The sequence below is a fragment of the Pseudonaja textilis genome, chromosome Z (assembly GCF_049901715.1).
Source record: "Pseudonaja textilis isolate UNSWEBS1 chromosome Z, rPseTex1.2, whole genome shotgun sequence".
Taxonomy (NCBI): domain Eukaryota; kingdom Metazoa; phylum Chordata; class Lepidosauria; order Squamata; family Elapidae; genus Pseudonaja; species Pseudonaja textilis.
In genome coordinates this window covers 72,957,457-72,975,348 of record NC_142008.1, presented here as the reverse complement: position 1 = coordinate 72,975,348, position 17,892 = coordinate 72,957,457, and the positions used below count along the sequence as shown (strand labels likewise).

The 17,892-nt window shown below is 35.6% G+C and overlaps 1 protein-coding gene across 12 annotated transcripts in view; it reads left to right on the top strand.

Moving 5' to 3' along the window:
- Nucleotides 1–17,892, top strand: part of TPK1 (thiamin pyrophosphokinase 1) — a 368,775-nt gene that overhangs the window by 184,131 nt on the left and 166,752 nt on the right. For 2 of the 12 annotated variants that reach the window (XM_087916305.1, XM_087916306.1), the window contains exon 5: nucleotides 9,070–9,193. The exons of the other annotated variants lie outside the window; for them this stretch is intronic. In XM_087916305.1, coding sequence (XP_087772431.1) covers nucleotides 9,070–9,193 — 124 coding nt within the window. The remainder of the gene's footprint in view (nucleotides 1–9,069; nucleotides 9,194–17,892) is intronic. 12 annotated transcript variants of the gene reach the window in all.

The window sequence follows — 17,892 nt, the reverse complement described above, 5'->3', positions numbered from 1 at the left end:
GGATGGACCACAAGAACCTGGAGGCATTAAAGGCCCTGAGGAAGCTATCCCTTGGACAAGTCCAATGGGCTCAGTATGTTAGCTGCTTCAAATTCATCCTTCGCTACTTAACAGATGGGAAGAATTTCTTAGCCAGCGTCCTCTTTCGCATGTTCCAGTACAGAAATAACCGAGATGTGGTAGTTAATTCCATTATCCCATCCAGACAATTCACAGCACTAGTGCTCACAAGGCAGCAGAGAACAGTCTTCCTGCAGCCAGCTGGGGACATAATGATGCAACCACTAAAAGATGCCTTGGGGACAGATGAATGGTTCCAGAGACATAAAGATGACCTGTTGATGAAGGAAGGCTTGGCATGGAAGGAAAGTAAAATGCACATCCCAGCCAGCCAAAGAAGAGCCAAGTTGCAAAATCTGCAGGGCGTTTTGGATTTGTGAAGACCCTTCAGCTGGTGAAGAAATAGTTTTGGTGGCCAAAGCTGAAAAAGGTCATAGAAACTGATGTGGCCAGCTATCCTATGTGTACCTTCAACTATCTGGGAAGCCTCCAGGCTTGCTATGGTCAGTAGCCAACCCACCTAGTCCATGGGAGGAGATATCCATGGACTTTACCATGGAGCTGCCTGAGAGTGCTGGGAACCCAGTAATTTGGACTGTCATTGACTTGTTTTCGAAGCAAGAACACTTCATGGTCTGTCTGAAGATTCCTTCTGCCCAAGCCCTAGCCAAGATGCTTGTGCAATACATCTACAGACTATACAAGGTCCCGAAGCACATTATCTCAGAAAGGGGGGTGAAATTCACCACAAAATTTTGGCAGGAATTCTAAAAATTGATAGGCTCCTCCCAGGGACTTAGCTCCATTTACCATTTGAGTACCAATGGGGCTGCTACTTGTACCAAGTCATTTGTAGAGCAGTATCTGCGCTGTTATATAAATTATCAGCATACTAATTGGACCAAACTCCTGCCTTTCACAGAAGTTGCATATAACAACTCTGTGCACAGCAGCATAAGTTTTACCCCTTTCAAAGTGGCCACAGGGAGTTCGTGCCCATGCCAGAGCTCTCACAAGATGCTCCATCCTCAGTGTCATTAGCTGACTGGATGGATATGCTAAAAACCATGTGGCCCACCATGGATGAAGTGCTAAATAAAGCTAGAGAAAGGCAAAAAGGCAAGCAGATCGGAAGAGGGTCCCCCAAATGAAATTTAGAGTAGGGGATAAAATGCATTTGTCCACCAGGTATCTAAACTTGAGACAGCCTTGTAAAAAGTTAGGCCCTAAGTACATAGGGCCTTTTCCAAATCATTTGGTGATTTGGTGATGGTGGAATTGAAATTGACAAGAAGCCTCAGGCAAGTTCATCTGGCATTTCATTGCAGTCTTTTAAAATCCCTTTGGGGACTGGCTTGAGGCCAGTCAAAGAATCACCTCCACCTACCATCCTAGTTAAGGGAGAGGAGCACTATGAGATAAAAAAGGAAAGGGTGGTAGTGGATTGGAATGCAAGGGTTGGGGAATGGTATCCAAGCATCCATGGTTCCCGTGAGATATTGCTCCCCCTTCAAGGACACCCAGAGCAAATTTCACAGCTGATTCTTATAACAAAATGAACAGAAATGATCAGTGGAAGTAATGGACTGTGGGCAGCCACAAGGAAAGGGGGAATGATGCTTTTGTATGGGAAGCCAGAGCTGGTTACGCTTCTTCTGTGCCAACATCGATTTATTCAGTAAAGTTGGAAAAATAATGTCTCAGGAGTTTCTTTTTCTGGATTCACCAACTAGAGAATTGAGTTGAGACCTAAATATAGTACTACCAAAAATAAAAACAATTCCAAAGTATAATTAATCTTAATATCATTCTATGATGATTTTTAAAATATTTCCGAACTGCAATGTAAAATGTTTACATTGTATTTAAGAAACACAGGTAAGTATAAATATATTAAGAATGCAGTAACTAGTGATTTAATAAAATCTATTCCTTGTCTCATATATGGTGAAAAATAATATATATATATATATATAGAGAGAGAGAGAGAGAGAGAGCGAGAGAGAGAGAGAGAGAGAGAGATAGTTAATTTTAACTGTTCAGTCGTGTCTGACTCTTTGTGCTTTTATAGGCAAGCCCTGTTCATGCTACCCTATCTTGCCTGCCCTTTTTAAAAAACCTATTAACCATTCCTAACATTACTAGCTTCTCCAATGAATTTGCACATATGACATGGCCAAAGTAAACCAAACATAGTCATGTGGTTTTGGCTTTTAGGGATGTTTGTGGTTTAATATGATTTAATTTCTTCTTTGTTAGTTACTCTGGCTGTCCATTGTATACACAATAATTTACGCCAGCATCAAATTCAAAGGCATCCATTCTTCTTCGATCAGCCATTCTTAGTGTCCAATTTCCATACCCGTATATCATGAATAGAATAGAACAGAACAGAACAACTTTATTAGCCAAGTTTGATTAGACACACACGGAATTTGTTTCCAGTGCATAAGCTCTTCATGTACATACAACAATAGTGATAGTTCATTAACTTAGTCATTGTAAAATGCATTCATCATAAAACATTAGATATAACATTTAGTAATAGTCATTGATACTAAATAAACATAAATCATACTAGGATATTAAGTAAACAATATAAATCATAAGATACAAGCAACAAAGTTCTAGTCATAATATAAGCATATAGGGAATAGAGAAGACGAGAATAATGATGGTAATCCTGCCTTTTTAGATAGTTTGCCAGTGTTGTGGGAATTAGTTGTGTAGCAGAGTAATGGCATGGAGAAAAAACATTCTTTGTTGTGCTTTTTTGATGATGCATTTGATGTTAGGTGTCCATTTTAAGTCTTGAGATATAATAGAAGGCTTCTCCTAAAATCTACTATCATTTCTATGTTTTTAAATGTGTTCAGTTCAAGGGTGCTCTGGCCACAGCACAAGGCTAGTTGTTCAGTCTCTCATCTGCAGGCAGATTTGTTGTTGTCCTGGATGAGACCAATCACTGCTGTATCATCTGCAAACTTCAGTACTTTAACAGAGGGATCCTTTGAGATGCAATCATTGGTATATAAAGAAGGGAAGATTATACCTATTGGGAAGACTATTGTTAAAACATCCTTGAGTTTCTGGATTATTTTTTTCCAAGTTGTCCTTATTTTCATCCAATAATTTTGGATCATCTGCGAACCTCAAATTATTTATATTTTTTTCTCTAATCTTCACTCCCAAATCAGGCAGTTCCAGGTCTAATTTCTGTATAATCACTTCAGCATAGAGATTGAACAAAAATGGTGATAAAATACATCCCTATCTTATTGATCCCAAAGCAATCTGTGTCACCATAGAGAGTTCTCACTATTGCCTCCTGATCAGTGTACAGTGATCTGATAAGTTGATAAGTCTGATCCGGTGGGTTGTGACAGCAAGATTACACAAAGCCACCCATAACTAATTGTATTTTACAGTTAAAAGCTTTTCTCTGTTCGATAAAACACATATTTAGACACTTTCAATATTTACATGCCTTTTCCATAATCCATCTAATATTGTAAATGTGATCTTAAGTTCCGTGCTCCTTTCTGAAGCCAATTTGTTCATCAGGCAACTCTTGATCAAGGACATTCTGTATCTTCTGTTAAATTATCTTTAACAAGATATTATGCAACATTAATCAGTGGGTTGGCTTTAAAACCGTAAATGTATATATGCTGTAGAACTGAATAATTTTGCTTTCTTGGAAATGTAACAATAGATTGGACTTCATAGTTGAATGCATCTTTGTATACAATATTTTACACACAGTGTTGCAGTGGCTGCTGACAATCTCCAGATTTGATGAAAATACTCCAAAATATCTCTTGTAAATATAGTTCTTGACTTACAAACATTTGTTCAGTGATCATTAAAAATTACATTATGGTGATGAATGAAAGAATTTACAACCAATGGTCAAAGTTAGGCTGTTGCAGATCCCCCTCAGCCACATGATTGCAGCTGGGCTCTTAGAAAACATACCTGATTACCATTTGCTATTTTCCTTGCCCACTTTCTCAGATCATAAGCTGCAGCCACAGCCATCTGGTTCGTGGGGGCTGACTGAAAAAAGTCCATGGTGATCCATTTTGGGACACATGTTTTTTTTCAGCCAGCTTCTTTGAGAGCTGAACCGGAGGTGGTATTCAGCAGGTTCTGACCAGTTCTGAAGAACCAGTAGTGGATTTTTTTTAAATTTTTATTGGTTTTTAAAACAAATATAAACAAACAAAACATAAAAACATCAGGCCATCTTCCATATATGTACATACAGTGTGCCGGTTGGTTTACAAATTGTTTTGTGCTTCCATTTCGTAGTCTTCAATTACAATTACATTGAATATGATCTCGTATTTTCAATCCAATATTAAATACATTGGTATCATTATTAATCAATCATTTGACTATACTTTTATTCATTCATGCTTTAGGAAATAATCATATTTTATTTAATTTGTTTTGTGACAATTCATATTATCATCCCAAATCTATCCTAAAATCATTTTGTAGATATAATAAGGAAAGAATACATCTTTATATATTTAGTATTTTCTAAAAGTCTACATATTTCGTGACTATACTTTATTGTCTAACCATTGATAGAATAGATCCCAAACTTTATAAAATTGTTTATCATCCTGTTCTCTAATTTCAAATGTCAATCTGCTCATTTCAGCACATTCCAATATTTTTTTTAATAATTTCCTCCTGTGATGGTGTTTTCTCATTTTTCCAGTTTTTAGCAAATAGAATCCTAGCCGCTGTTGTTTTTTTTTAAACAAGTTTTATTGATTTTACAAACAAACAAACAAAACAAAACATCATTAAACATTAAAAACATAAAACCTCTTTCCATTGTAAATCTTTACAAGGCAGGTAACACATTGCTTTATATCACATACTTATAATTTATCCCATTTTCATATAAACACGTAAATTCCCTTTTCCAAATTCCACATTGTTTCTCTTTAATCATTATTCAATCATATTTCCTTTCTAATTTATCTGCTACTCAATCATCACATTTATATTTTCCTCTGGCTTGTTTATAATTGTTCTCATCTAGTCTTCCTCTGAGATTTTATTATTTAATTCTTAATTGAACACACACACATAAGACATAAACATAAAAACATAAAACTTTCTTTTAGAAAGTAACTTGGCCACAGATTACCTCTTTTTGTATGGACTTCAATTGAATTCATGCTCTTCTTATATACCATTACCTAACTTGTTTACCATTCTATATCTATTATATAACTCCTCTCCACTTTTGCCTCATCTTAATTCTGTTTTATATATTTAATCTTGCTTTAAAGAAAAATATTTTTATATCTTTTGTCCATTTCTCCATTTACATCTGTCTCATTTCCAATATAAAAAAGAATAGTTTCCCTGGAATCACTAATCAGAGTATGATGCCTTTCTATCATTCCCCTAAATTAAAATTTAAAATAACACCTAAATCCCAATCAGATTCTGCTTAGTACATTCTACTATTTCAGAAACCAATACTACAATAATAAATCCATAACAGTCAACACATTAATCCATTAAACTCTATATTTAAACTAATATTTTAAACATTCCCTTTAGTATTTTATTAAAACTTAATATCATTCATTATTAAACATTTTAAAGTTATACCTTTATATTTTAGTCTTTTATTAGATCTTAAAAAGTTCTGATTATCTACTTATAATACAAATACCACTATTACAATACTCATGTGTACTTTGCAGAATCCCCTTTTTTTAAAAAAAAAAAACCATACATTACCCATTATCCCTAAAAAAATTTCTTTTCTCCATCTTGTTTTATACCTTTGTAACTTTTTTCCCCTTTTCCCTTTCCTTCTTAGCCCGCCTAAACTTTTTACCCCCTCCTCTCCAAACCTCTGCCTTCTTGGTTTCCCTTTCTGTTGCATTCCTCTTTCCTTTTGCTTTCTAGCATTCTGTTGTTTTTGCATCTTCTTTTTCTCTTTCATAAATATTTTTTTATTTCTTAAGTCCTTCCTTTTCGCTCCTCTCTTTCTCCTTTCTTTCTTAGTCACACCATTTAGTTCATTAAAAATGGCTTCTTCTTCCTCGGCTTCTTTCAGCTGTTGTTTAATTTGCTGACACATGACAAGCGCCATATCTAGGAAACAAAGGGCTTCTCCCATAACATCTTTGCCTTCTTTCCTTATTTTTAAATATTGTTTTTTAGTTCATCAAGAGATAGAGCCATTTTGAACTGTTTCTTCTTCTTTTTCTGTATCCTCTTCTTATTATTAAGCCAATCAGTTATTTCCAAACTTAAAACAGTTCCCAAAAGTCCCCAAATCCCGCAATCATCAAACAGTCCAGGCAGAGTACAAACTTCTTCTTTTTACAATTTCTCTTCTAGGGGTGAAGTCAAATTAGGGAAAGAAAAAACGTCCAGTCTGTGCTTTAAATCTTTTTTAGAATTAATTTCTATTCTCTTTATCTTCAAGACATCTCCTCCAGCAAAGTCTTAGAGTAAAAAAATTTTTTTCCAAGCCTCCCCCTTCCCACTTATAACAAAGGAGTTTAGGTTTTACCTTCTATTAAAAGGCAGGTTTCCCTTGTCCATTTGTTAATTCCATAAGGGAGGAGAGTAACTTCCCTTTTCATCACTTTTCTTCGCCGCTGAAAACATCAATCGGGAACATTGTAGCGTCCAGAAAAAAGCCAATACTTTCCCAGGTGTTAAATATGTCCTTAAGGTCCCAGTTCAACCAAGAAAAAACTTTCGTTTTAAAACTCCTTCTTCTTCCTCCTGCACATTCTTTATCCAGTTGCTGGCTTCTTTAGGGCGGCCATTAAGACCGCCGCTCCACCGTCTTGAGAGAAGGGGGTTATTGCCGGCTGGGGAGGGGGTTTGCGATACCCCTCAACCCCTGTCCGGATCCCCCCTTTCTTCAGCTGCCCCAACAGGGCAGCCTTAGCCTCCAAATCCATCAGGATCGGAGGCACCAAGGCGGCTAGCACAGCAGGGATCGCAGAGAAGGCGAATCCCTGCTGTCACCGAACCTGACAAACCGGAAGTCCCTAGCTGCTGTTAATGCATTTACAATCAGGTATTTCAAGCCTTTACTATATATTTCAGGTAAAATTCCCAATAAAAATATCTCTGGTTTCAAATCTATATGTTTTTTTGTCATTTTTTCCAACCACGTGTGGATTTTAGTCCAGTATTTTTTAACATCCACACAAGTCCACCACATATGGTAGTATGAGCCAGGTGTCTGATGACATTTCCAACATTTTTCGGATTTATTCTTGAACATTCTTGCTATTCTTGTTGGGGGGAAAATGCCACCTGTAAAACATCTTATACAAATTTTCTTTATATGCTGTTGACATTGTCATTTTATAATTTTGAGACCACAATTTTTGCCATTTCTCTAGAGCAATCCCATATCCAAAATTCTCCCCCCAAGCAATCATAGTTTCTTTAACTTGTTCTTCTTCTAGTTTAATTTCTAATAAATATCCATACAATTTTTTAATCACCTTTTCATCAGTACCTGTCAAAATCTTATCTAAATCAGTCAGTTTATCATAGAAACCTTCCATTTTAGAATCTTTATCATACCTTGAATGTATTTGCACATATGAAAACCAATTCATCTTTATACCTTGTTCTTCTAGTTTTTGTATAGATTTGAGTTCAGCCTTTTCATTCAATATTTCACCATATCTAACTGTTTGTTATATAATGTCTTCTCAGTAGTGGAAATTTTGAGTAGTTTGGAAAACCAGCAAATACCACCTCTGACTGGAGATTTTACAGTTTTCTTCTCCTGCCATACCCACTAAGTCACACACACAGAACCGGTAGTAAAAAAAATTTTAATCGCACCACTGAGCTTAATCAGATTGATTTTGCCCCACAAAGACCACCCAGAAATTTCAATACAAATGATTTGATATGGTAGATTTCTGAATGCTGTCCTATATGTTCCAGAAATATCTTAGGTATGACCTTTTCTCAATAATTTCTGTCCATCCTATCTTAACAGTTAGGGAGCACTTACTGAGTGAAGGGTTCAACTTATCAGAAGATGTAGCAGAAAGGGATTTGATGACAGGGGTTCTCTTTAGCCGCTCCTGTGCTCTGGAATATTGATCACCTCAGGCATTCTTTCAGAAAGCCTTTGGAAATTGACAGTGCTGTTTTTAATTGCTTTAGCTGATTACTTCTAGTACTTAAATTTAATTAAGAATTAGGTTGGAATTGTTGTTTAAAGTATTACATTAATTTTGGTTTTATAAGTAAGCCAGCTATGTTGCCTAGAGTCTGCTTTATTTCTGGTGGTAGGCAAATCTTATAAATGAATGTTGAAAGGAAGGAAAGCCTTGAAAAGCTTCCTATCTTTGAAGCTGTTATTGAATTTGTCATTATAAATATTATAACAAATGACTGCTTTTCCTTATTTGCTGCTGGAGAGGCAGTTGGGAGAAAATTGCCCTGAGAATGAAAGAGTTCCTAAGTAATGCTATTTTAACTAAGATACATACCCACCAGCTATAGAGACTGGTACATTAGCTTGACTATTTCTACAAAAATAAGATGACAGTAAAGTGATTATTATTCTCCTGTTTACATTATACTTACTTAGGCTCATAGTTTGCAATGGAAAAATCACTGGTAGGTCTTTATATCTAATGCAGTGCAAACATATTTTCAGAGTTAGATTACCTTGTACACCTTGAGAAAGTAGTGGGCCACATCCCATAGGTTGGGGACTTCTGGCCCAGAGTCCAGATTGCAATCATGTAACTAGGGGAGGGGGGTACTGCATTGGCCATAACTTTGAATAGCTGTCATAAGTGCCTTTGTTCAGCATTGTTGTAATTTTGAGTGGTCGCTGAACAAACAGTTGTAAATTGAGGACCACATATATTTCCTAAAAAGTGAAAACAGAGATATCAACCATTTTTATTTCCTGCCTAGATGTAAAATAAAATCAATTTTAATCTGCTTTCTATTTCCTGACATTATTAGGAGCCTCTGCAGCGCAGTGGTTAGAGTGCAGTATTGCAAGCTACTTCTGCAGCCAGCTGCCTGCAGTTTGGCAGTTCAAATCCCACCAAGGCTCATGGTTGACTCAGCCTTCCATCCTTCCAAGGTGGGTAAAATGAGGACCCAGATTGTTGGAGCAATATGCTGACTCCGTAAACTGCTTAGAGAGGGCTGTAAAGCACTATAAAGTGCTATAAAGCACTATAAAGTCTAAGTGCTATTGCTATTATTGTTATCATTTTTGGTGCTTTGGGAGTAGAATATTTCAGAGGTCACTTTGCTTGATATGCCTGTGAATACTTCTGAAGATGGTATAAAAATATTCAGGTGCTAAATTTAAAAAATCAATAGTATAGCTGTTATGTTCAACATTAAAATATTTTTATAGGTCATATCTATTGAGACAATGGCATTATTTCTATTTTACAACTAATTATTTAGCATCTTCTCCCATTTATTCTGCATCTTATTTGACACTCAATAGAAATTAAATAATGACAATTAAAGGCAACTCAGAAATTTATGTTAACTAGAAGAAATAACTAGCAATAGTTGTGATTTCTTTTTTGTCTAAAAATGTTGGCACTTCTAGTTATACATATACAGTTAGATTGTATTGCAGTTCTTTTCTTTCTTTAAATAGTGTTGTTAACATTTATATTATATATATATATATGTATATGTATATGTATATGTATATATTTGGTTATTCGGGTTTTCTCCCACATAAATTTACTCCGAGAAGCACAAAGCCAAAGATGATGAATGACATTTCATCGAAACATCGCCTAAATACTTCCAATTTTACACAGCAGAATACCTGAATAACCAAAGATCCACATACAAATACCCGCGAAAACCTCAGAAAACAAATACACACACACACACACACACACACACACACACACACACAATATGTGGCACATTCATGTACTTAGAAATAAGTTGCACTGCAGGGAAGAGGAGGGTTCCATAATAAAAAAATTGTACTTTTAGCTGATAAATAAATGTAATGCTTGAAATGTCTACATAAATGGTTTTACTGCTAATTGTGATATAAATTTATCTTTATAATACAGAGAATGAAAGGCATGTTTTGAATTACCAAGTGATATTCTGGCGCCAAGATCTGGTTTCATGGAAGACAGTTTTTCCATGGACCGAGGTGGGTAGAGGGATCATTTCGCATACTACTAGATCCCATATTGTGCAGATGAAGCTTTGCTCATTTGTCCACTGCTTGTGCAGTGATTCCTAAGAGGCCACGGACCAGTGCTTGGGGATTGGGAGCTTTCACTTACAGTAAGTTCATAATTCACTTCATAATGTGAAATTCTTTCCACAGGACTATTTGTGATTTTTTTCTCCTCACAAAGTGAACAACTTTGGAAGAGAGTGGAGCCTTCCAGCGATACTGGTTTTCTCCCTGTTTGTGGGCTCCGATAGGAGTCAATGCTGCCCTGTAGGGGCGGTAAAGCTAAGGAGGGGCGCTCTGGGAGGCTGCAGGGGAGATCACAATCTCCTGTTGAACCCCAGGGCTTTTTTCCTTCTGTGCCACAGCGAGGACAAGAGGCAGTCTAAGGTGGCTGCCACAAAAGCTGGGAATGATGACAACCATCTAAGCACTGTGCAGGAGTGTACGTTGGTGAACAGTGTGTTAACTGGGTGAACTTTATTCGAATTTTAACCCCAAAAGAATATCCAGGGAAAGAGATTCACAACTGATTTTAAAAAACAACAGCAAACTAGCATCTTTGAAACGCTGGAATTACCCACTTAAAAACCAATGCTATTTTAAGAGGAAAAAGAATGCTTAAAGGAAGCTTTAAAATATAGAAAACCTGGAAAATAGCTGAACAACTTGAAAGGTGTTCCTTGGACGGAACTATATTTTATATTTGTAACTTCTAAACCCCCTGGATTTATGGGGAAATAGCTGATTTGACATACTGTTTAATGCTGCAACTTGGAAGGAATGCCATCTACTGGAAGAAGAAGAGTACTACAGCATCAAATCATCTAATGAATGTGTGGAACATCTAATACACATAACAGAAGAAAGTAAACAAAGCTGGGAAAGCAGTCTGACCTTGACTCTATCTCAGAACGTGATTTGGATATTTTGAACTATTGAGTGTTTCACTTTCTTTTTGAAGATTTTAAAGATGAACTAAATTGTTAATAATTAAATACTAGCAAAATTGGTTATTGGACTCAAAAGATTGGAGAAAACACAGTGGATTAATTTGGATTTGGACTATTAATACTATCTGACAGAACATCACACGAGGTCAAAGAAGAAAAGGAATAGAAGGAAAGAGAAAAGAAGGAAAATTAAGACTTCAAATTTTGGACAATTGGGAAGACAAACAATTGGGAAATTAAAAGACTATAAAATACTAAAGAATCTTAAAAACTATAAACTTAGGGGATTTGGAGGCATAACAATGGGAATGTTTAAGTTTTGCTAATAACTGGAGTGTTTAAATATTGAGTCATTGGAATTACAGGGGTATATTGAATAACTTTTTACTGAATTATAATAAAATGGATTACCAAGGGATAATAGAGGGAAGAAATAATTTTGATGCTTAAAAATATGCATGAAACTATAAAGAGCAATAAGGAGACAAGAAGAGGCTGCCTAAGGATAAAGAACTGAGTGTAGAAGGCCTGCAACAATTGGGGAGGTGGGGGGAGAGGAACAAGATATTTGGGAAATAGATCAGAAATCAGAAGAAGCAGTGGAAGAGAAAAATCAAACTGAGATGCAAGAAAATAAAGATAATGGACAGAAAGGACTGATAAGTTGGAATCAAGTAGATAATATTTTAAAAGTTTATAACAGAATGGGGGGGAGGAGAGGAAAAACTCTTCAAAAAAAGGAAAAGTCCAGAGAGAAAAAAACACAAAAATCTGTTTAAAGGAAAGAATGATTTATGGATTGGTGTTCAAAAGATGCAGCAAAAAGAGATAACGGTAAACTCGAAAGGAATATTTAGTGGGCATAAAAACATCATAAAAAATCTATAAGTTTCCAAGAGAAAGAAAAAGGTGATTAAAAACTCAACAGATAATGGAACTCCAAAGAGACCAAGAGATAATGGATAGTGATAAAATACATTAGTAAAATGGAAAAGTAGAAAATATAAATAGGGAAAATAATAGCATATATATTAATAGAAAAATAGAATTTACTTTATTTAAAAATAAGTTAAGGATAGAAGATGGAGGTTTAGGGTTAGGGAATTTTATTGTATTATTAATATTAACAGTGTGTTAAAATATATTGTGAATTTCAAACTTTTAAGATTGGAAATTGTGGGGAGTTGAAGATGTAATCCCGGGATTGATTGAATACTGTTAATATTTGGATTGATTAGTTGTTGTTGTTGTTTTTAGTTGTGATGTCATGTCCAACCCATCGCGACCCCATGGACAACGTTCCTCCAGGCCTTTCTGTTCTCTACCATCGTCCGGAGCCCATTTAAGCTCATGCCTACTGCTTCAGTGACTCCATCCAGCCACCTCATTCTCTGTCGTCCCTTTCTTCTTTTGCCCTCAATCTTTCCCAACATTAGGCTCTTCTCCAGTTAGTTCTTCCTTCTCATTAGGTGGCCAAAGTATTTTAGTTTCATCTTCAGGATCTGGCCTTCTAAAGAGCAGTAAGCGTTGATCTCCACTAAGACTGACTGGTTTGATCACTTTGCAATCCAAGAAACTCTCGGGAGTCTTCTCGAGCACCATACTTCAAAGGCCTCAATTCTGTAGCATTCAGCCTTCATTATGGTCTAACTTTCACAGCCATACATTGCAACTGGGAAAACCATAGCCTTGACTATACACACTTTTGTTGGCAGGGTGGTATGTCTGCTTTTTAGTATGCTGTCTAGATTTGCCACAGCTTTTCTCCCCAGAAGCAAGCATCTTTTAATTTATTGGCTGTAGTCCCCACCTGCAGTGATCCTGGAAGCCCAGGAAAATAAAATCTGTCACTACTTCCATTTCTTCCCCATTTATTTCCCAGGAATTGAGAGGGCTGGATGCCATGATCTTAGTTTATTTAATGTTGAGTTTCAAGCCAACTTTTGCACTCTCCTTCTTCACCTGCATCAAGAGGCTCTTTAGATCCTCTTCACTTTCTGCCATTAGAGTGGTATCATCTGCATATCTGAGGTTGTTGAAAGTTCTCCTGGCAATCTTAATTCCAACTTTTGATTCATCTAGCTCCCCCTTTCTCATGATGTTCTCTGCATATAAGTTAAATAGGCAGGGCAACAGTATACTCTTGCCGGACTCCTTTCCCAATTTTGAACCAATCAGTGATTCCATGTCCAGTTCTCACTGTTGCTTCTTGACTTGCATATGGGTTTCTCAAGAGACAAATAAGATGGTCTGGTACTCCCATCTCTTTAATGACTTGCCATAATTTGTTGTGATTCACATAATCAAAGGCTTTAGCATAGTCAATGAAGCGGAAGTAGATGTTTTTCTGAAACTCCCTAGCTTTCTCCACGATCCAGCATATGTTAGCAATTTGATCTCTAGCTCCTCTGTCTTTTCAAAATCCTGCTTATACTTCTTGTAGTTCTCGATCCACATACTGCTGGAACCTAGCTTGTAGGATTTTAAGCATAACTTTACTAGCAATGGTGTGATAGTTTGAACATTCTTTGGCATTGCCCTTCTTTGAAATTGGAATGTAAACTGACTTTTTCCAATCCTGTGGCCACTGTTGAGTTTTCCAAATTTTCTGGAAAATTGAGTGTAGCATTTTTACTTCATCATCTTTTAAGATTTTGACTCGCACAGCTGGAGTACTGTCACCCCCGTTAGCTTTGTTGTTGCTCAGATTTCCTAAGACCTATTTGGCTTCAGATTCTAGGATGTCTGGCTCCATCGTGGTTATCAGGGACTTTAACCTCGTTCTTGTATCGTTCTTCTGTGTAACTTTGCCACCACTTCTTAATCTCTGGTGCCTCTGTTAGGTCCCTGCCATTTTGGTCCTTTATCATGCCCATCTTTACATGAAAAGTTCCCTTCATATCTCCAATTTTCTTGAAGAGATCTCTGGTCCTCCCTATTCTATTGTTTTCTTCTATTTCTTTGCATTGTTCATTTAAGAAGGCATTCTTATCTCTTCTAGCTACTCTCTGGAATTCTGTATTCAATTGGGTGTATGTTTCTCTTTCTCCCTTGCCTTTCGCTTCCCTTCTTTCTTCAGCTATTTGCAAAGCTTCCTCAGACAGCTATTTTGCTTTCTTGCATTTCCTTTTCTGTGGGATAGTTTTAGTTGCTACCTCTTATACAGTACGAACCTCCATCCATAGTTCTTCAGGCATTCTGTTAATAAGATCTAATTCCTTAAATCTATTTTTGTCACCTCTACTGTATATTCATGGATTGAGTAGTAGTTTTGGATATTTGGGGTATTGAAAACATGGTGGAAAAATGTCTAATTTTTAAAATATCAAATATAAGATAAGGGATAATAAATAATGGTGAAAAGAAATGTTATGTATGCTTAAATGAACCAATTAGAAAAATAAGAAAAAATAGAAATAGAAATAAGAGGGGAACAACAATATACATATTTTAATATAACAAGATCTGCAATATCAAGAGGGAGGTCTAGAAATTGAATGGCAGTAGTATTAGATATGTTTAAATAATATGAAACAATGAAAATGAAATGTAATAAATATGAGTTACAACATTATGTTTATCTGTACTAAATGTATGGTACCCAGGTATCACACTGTTCATGAATTGATATATATAAGTAATAAAAAATAAAAAACTTGACATAAAAAAGTGAACAGCTTTTTTTATGACTTCAGTTGGGTGCAAAGTTAAAAAAAAAAACAATTAAATGGCTCAAATCTGAGAATGATAGAACCAAAATAAATTAGTGAAAGAAAATTTCTTTAAAATGCCTTCATCCAGATTGGGGTTATGCAAGTACAATAGTTTAATCTTGTCATAATGATTAGAAGTATAATGTCAGGCCACAATTTTATTTTTATTTTCCAGACTTTTTGTTTTGTTTTGTTTTCAGTTCAGGGTAAATATTTATATATCCCATTTCCTTTCATTTTTGTCATTTTATCTTACCACTTCATTGTAAACTGCAGTTCCCATTAAAGTGACTTATGTGAGAACTTCATGGAAAAAAGGCTGTGGCTTTGATTAAGGTTTTTTCTAGAGCAGTGGTTTAAAACTAAAAAGATTGTAAATTTAGTGAGAAGTCAATAATGATGGAGATGCTTCATTGAAATGTAGATATTTGGCTTCTGATCAAGATTACACTATAGTCAAATGGATATAAGCTTTTTGTAGAGCATACTCCAGTATTTTCATCCTTACGATTGTTTATCTCATATTTACTTACTATTATTGGGACTCTGAGCAAATTATATGTTTATTCGGAGGAGCTCTAAAAGGTTCTTCAATTGATATATAATAAGCAGGTTTTAAATTTAAGAAGCAAATAGGTTATTAGATTCAAATGAGACAATCATTTGCTGTATGTAAAGTAATAAGACATGAATAGATAAGTCTTAACCACAAGAATGTAAAGTAGTCACCCAGAATATATTAGATACCTGAGAATTGTTAATAGCTAGAACTGGAAACCAATGTTTTTCAGAGAGTGGCTAGGGAAAAAAAATAACAATTTATGATAAATGCAAAGATATATTTGTAAAGTAAAATTTTCTATTCTATAAAGATGAATCTTACTTAATATATCCCTTAATAAAATATTGAAATCTGTATTAAGAAACTAATTAATAAAGGTAATTTAATTAAGGTATAATATTGACAATATCTAATAATATTGATGATTAATTAAACAAATGGAAGAGTCATTTGTATGTGTCAATAAAGATTTGGGACACTGTTCTCCAGATATTTCCTTTGGCCTCTAATAAAATATCAATCATTTTTCTGCTACAATACTGTAACTTTGTCCTAATCTCAGATTAAACAAATCCTATTAAAGCAAAATGTTTCTATGGAAAGCACCAGATTGATGAGCAAAATTGGTAAGATTTCTCCCCCTCCCTTTATGTGGGAATAATTTCAAGTGCTCTCCTGAAGGAATGTGGTAACTGCCTTGTGAATACTCTTGGGTTGAAATGTGGCAGTACAGCATGTCATTTAATGGAGTATAAATTAATTTTTGCAGTTTCTTTCAATGAAGTGTTCTAAAAATATGTGTTTTATACCAATAATTCAAATCTGTTGTTATTTTTGCAATTGCACAACATTTATCCTGGCATCGTAAATTCACATCTGATCATATACCAGAGGCTCTTGTAACCTAATACTGTTAACTTTATCTTATCAAAATTATACCTTGTGCTACAAACATTACAGTTTTTTTCTGCATGAATCCTATCTTCCTAAGTAAAAAATAATCCATACAATCATAAACTAACATCAGAAAGCAATTATCTAAGTTACAAAAATGTTTAAGCAAGTTTCATCAAATCTTGTTTTGATTCGTTCTTCTACATCAGCCACTAACTTGCTTCTTGTTCTCTGATATAGCCCCCATATTTCTCATTTGTATACACTGATTGCTGTCTCTGTGACCTGTTTCACACAATGTCTATTGGTTGGGCATGACAGGGCCACTGTGGTATTTGCATTGGTTCATCAATGAACTTCTTTAATTCTGCTGTAATCAGTTTCTACATCAAAGGTGACACATATATATCTTCAGACCAGTCAATCAGCTCCAGCTGATGCTCAGATTAAAGGTGTTTTTGTTGTTGTTGTTGTTGCATGTACAGAAAAATCAGCGTCTGCCCCCCCTCAAGTCAATGTTCTTTTGCACACCAGCCCTCCTTTCTTGAATGTTATCTGAACACAAGAGTGTCTGGATTATCATTTCACTAAAAGTGTACCATGGTTTCAGTGAAATGATGTGCTGAATGGTTGGCAAAACAGCATCTACCACAGCCTTCTTTTGCAGTATGACTTGTTGCAGCTGGAACAAAACAAGACACAGATTTTCAATCCAGTAATGTCTTACTTCGATGTTGAATCAGCAAGGGTAGAACACACCAATGTTGTATTCCACTATCATTCTTAAATTTTAGTTTTGCCTTTAAAACTATGTTTTGAAATCCATATTTGATAAAGCCTATTTTGCAATTGAATTTCTCCTCTTACTAAATATGGCTAAATTCGACATTATATTTGTCTGTGAAACATGGCTCAACGCATCTCTCCCTGACTCCATTACCACAGTAAGAGACTATCATGTTTACCGATCAGATTGTGAAATCCGTAGATGAGGTCGTGTTGCTATCTTCTATAAAAAGTCCCTACATCTAAAAAACATCCAAGTTACCCAGGAGCTTGCTATTCCTGAGACCATCATCTGTGAACTGTCCTTAAATATCACATTTTGGTTCTTACTATGTTACAGAGCCCTTGATTATGACATTGAACATGCAAACAAACTAAATAAACATGCAAACACGCTAACATGGGCAGCATCCTGCTCACACGCTTTTATCTTTCTTGGTGACTTTAATCTACCTCATATTAAGTGGACCCATAACGAATGTACAACTGAACCCACACATGCAAGCTTCTACAATGCAGTAACAAATCTGGGACTAAAACAACTAGTAACCAACAACACTAGACTTAACAACTGCCACGATCTCATCTTCTGGAATAGTTTGAATTCAATTTACGAAATACAATTAAAGCACCCTTTTCCAACAGTGACCACAATATGATTGACTTTTCTCAACATACGTCCACACAAAAATCATCACAATGACG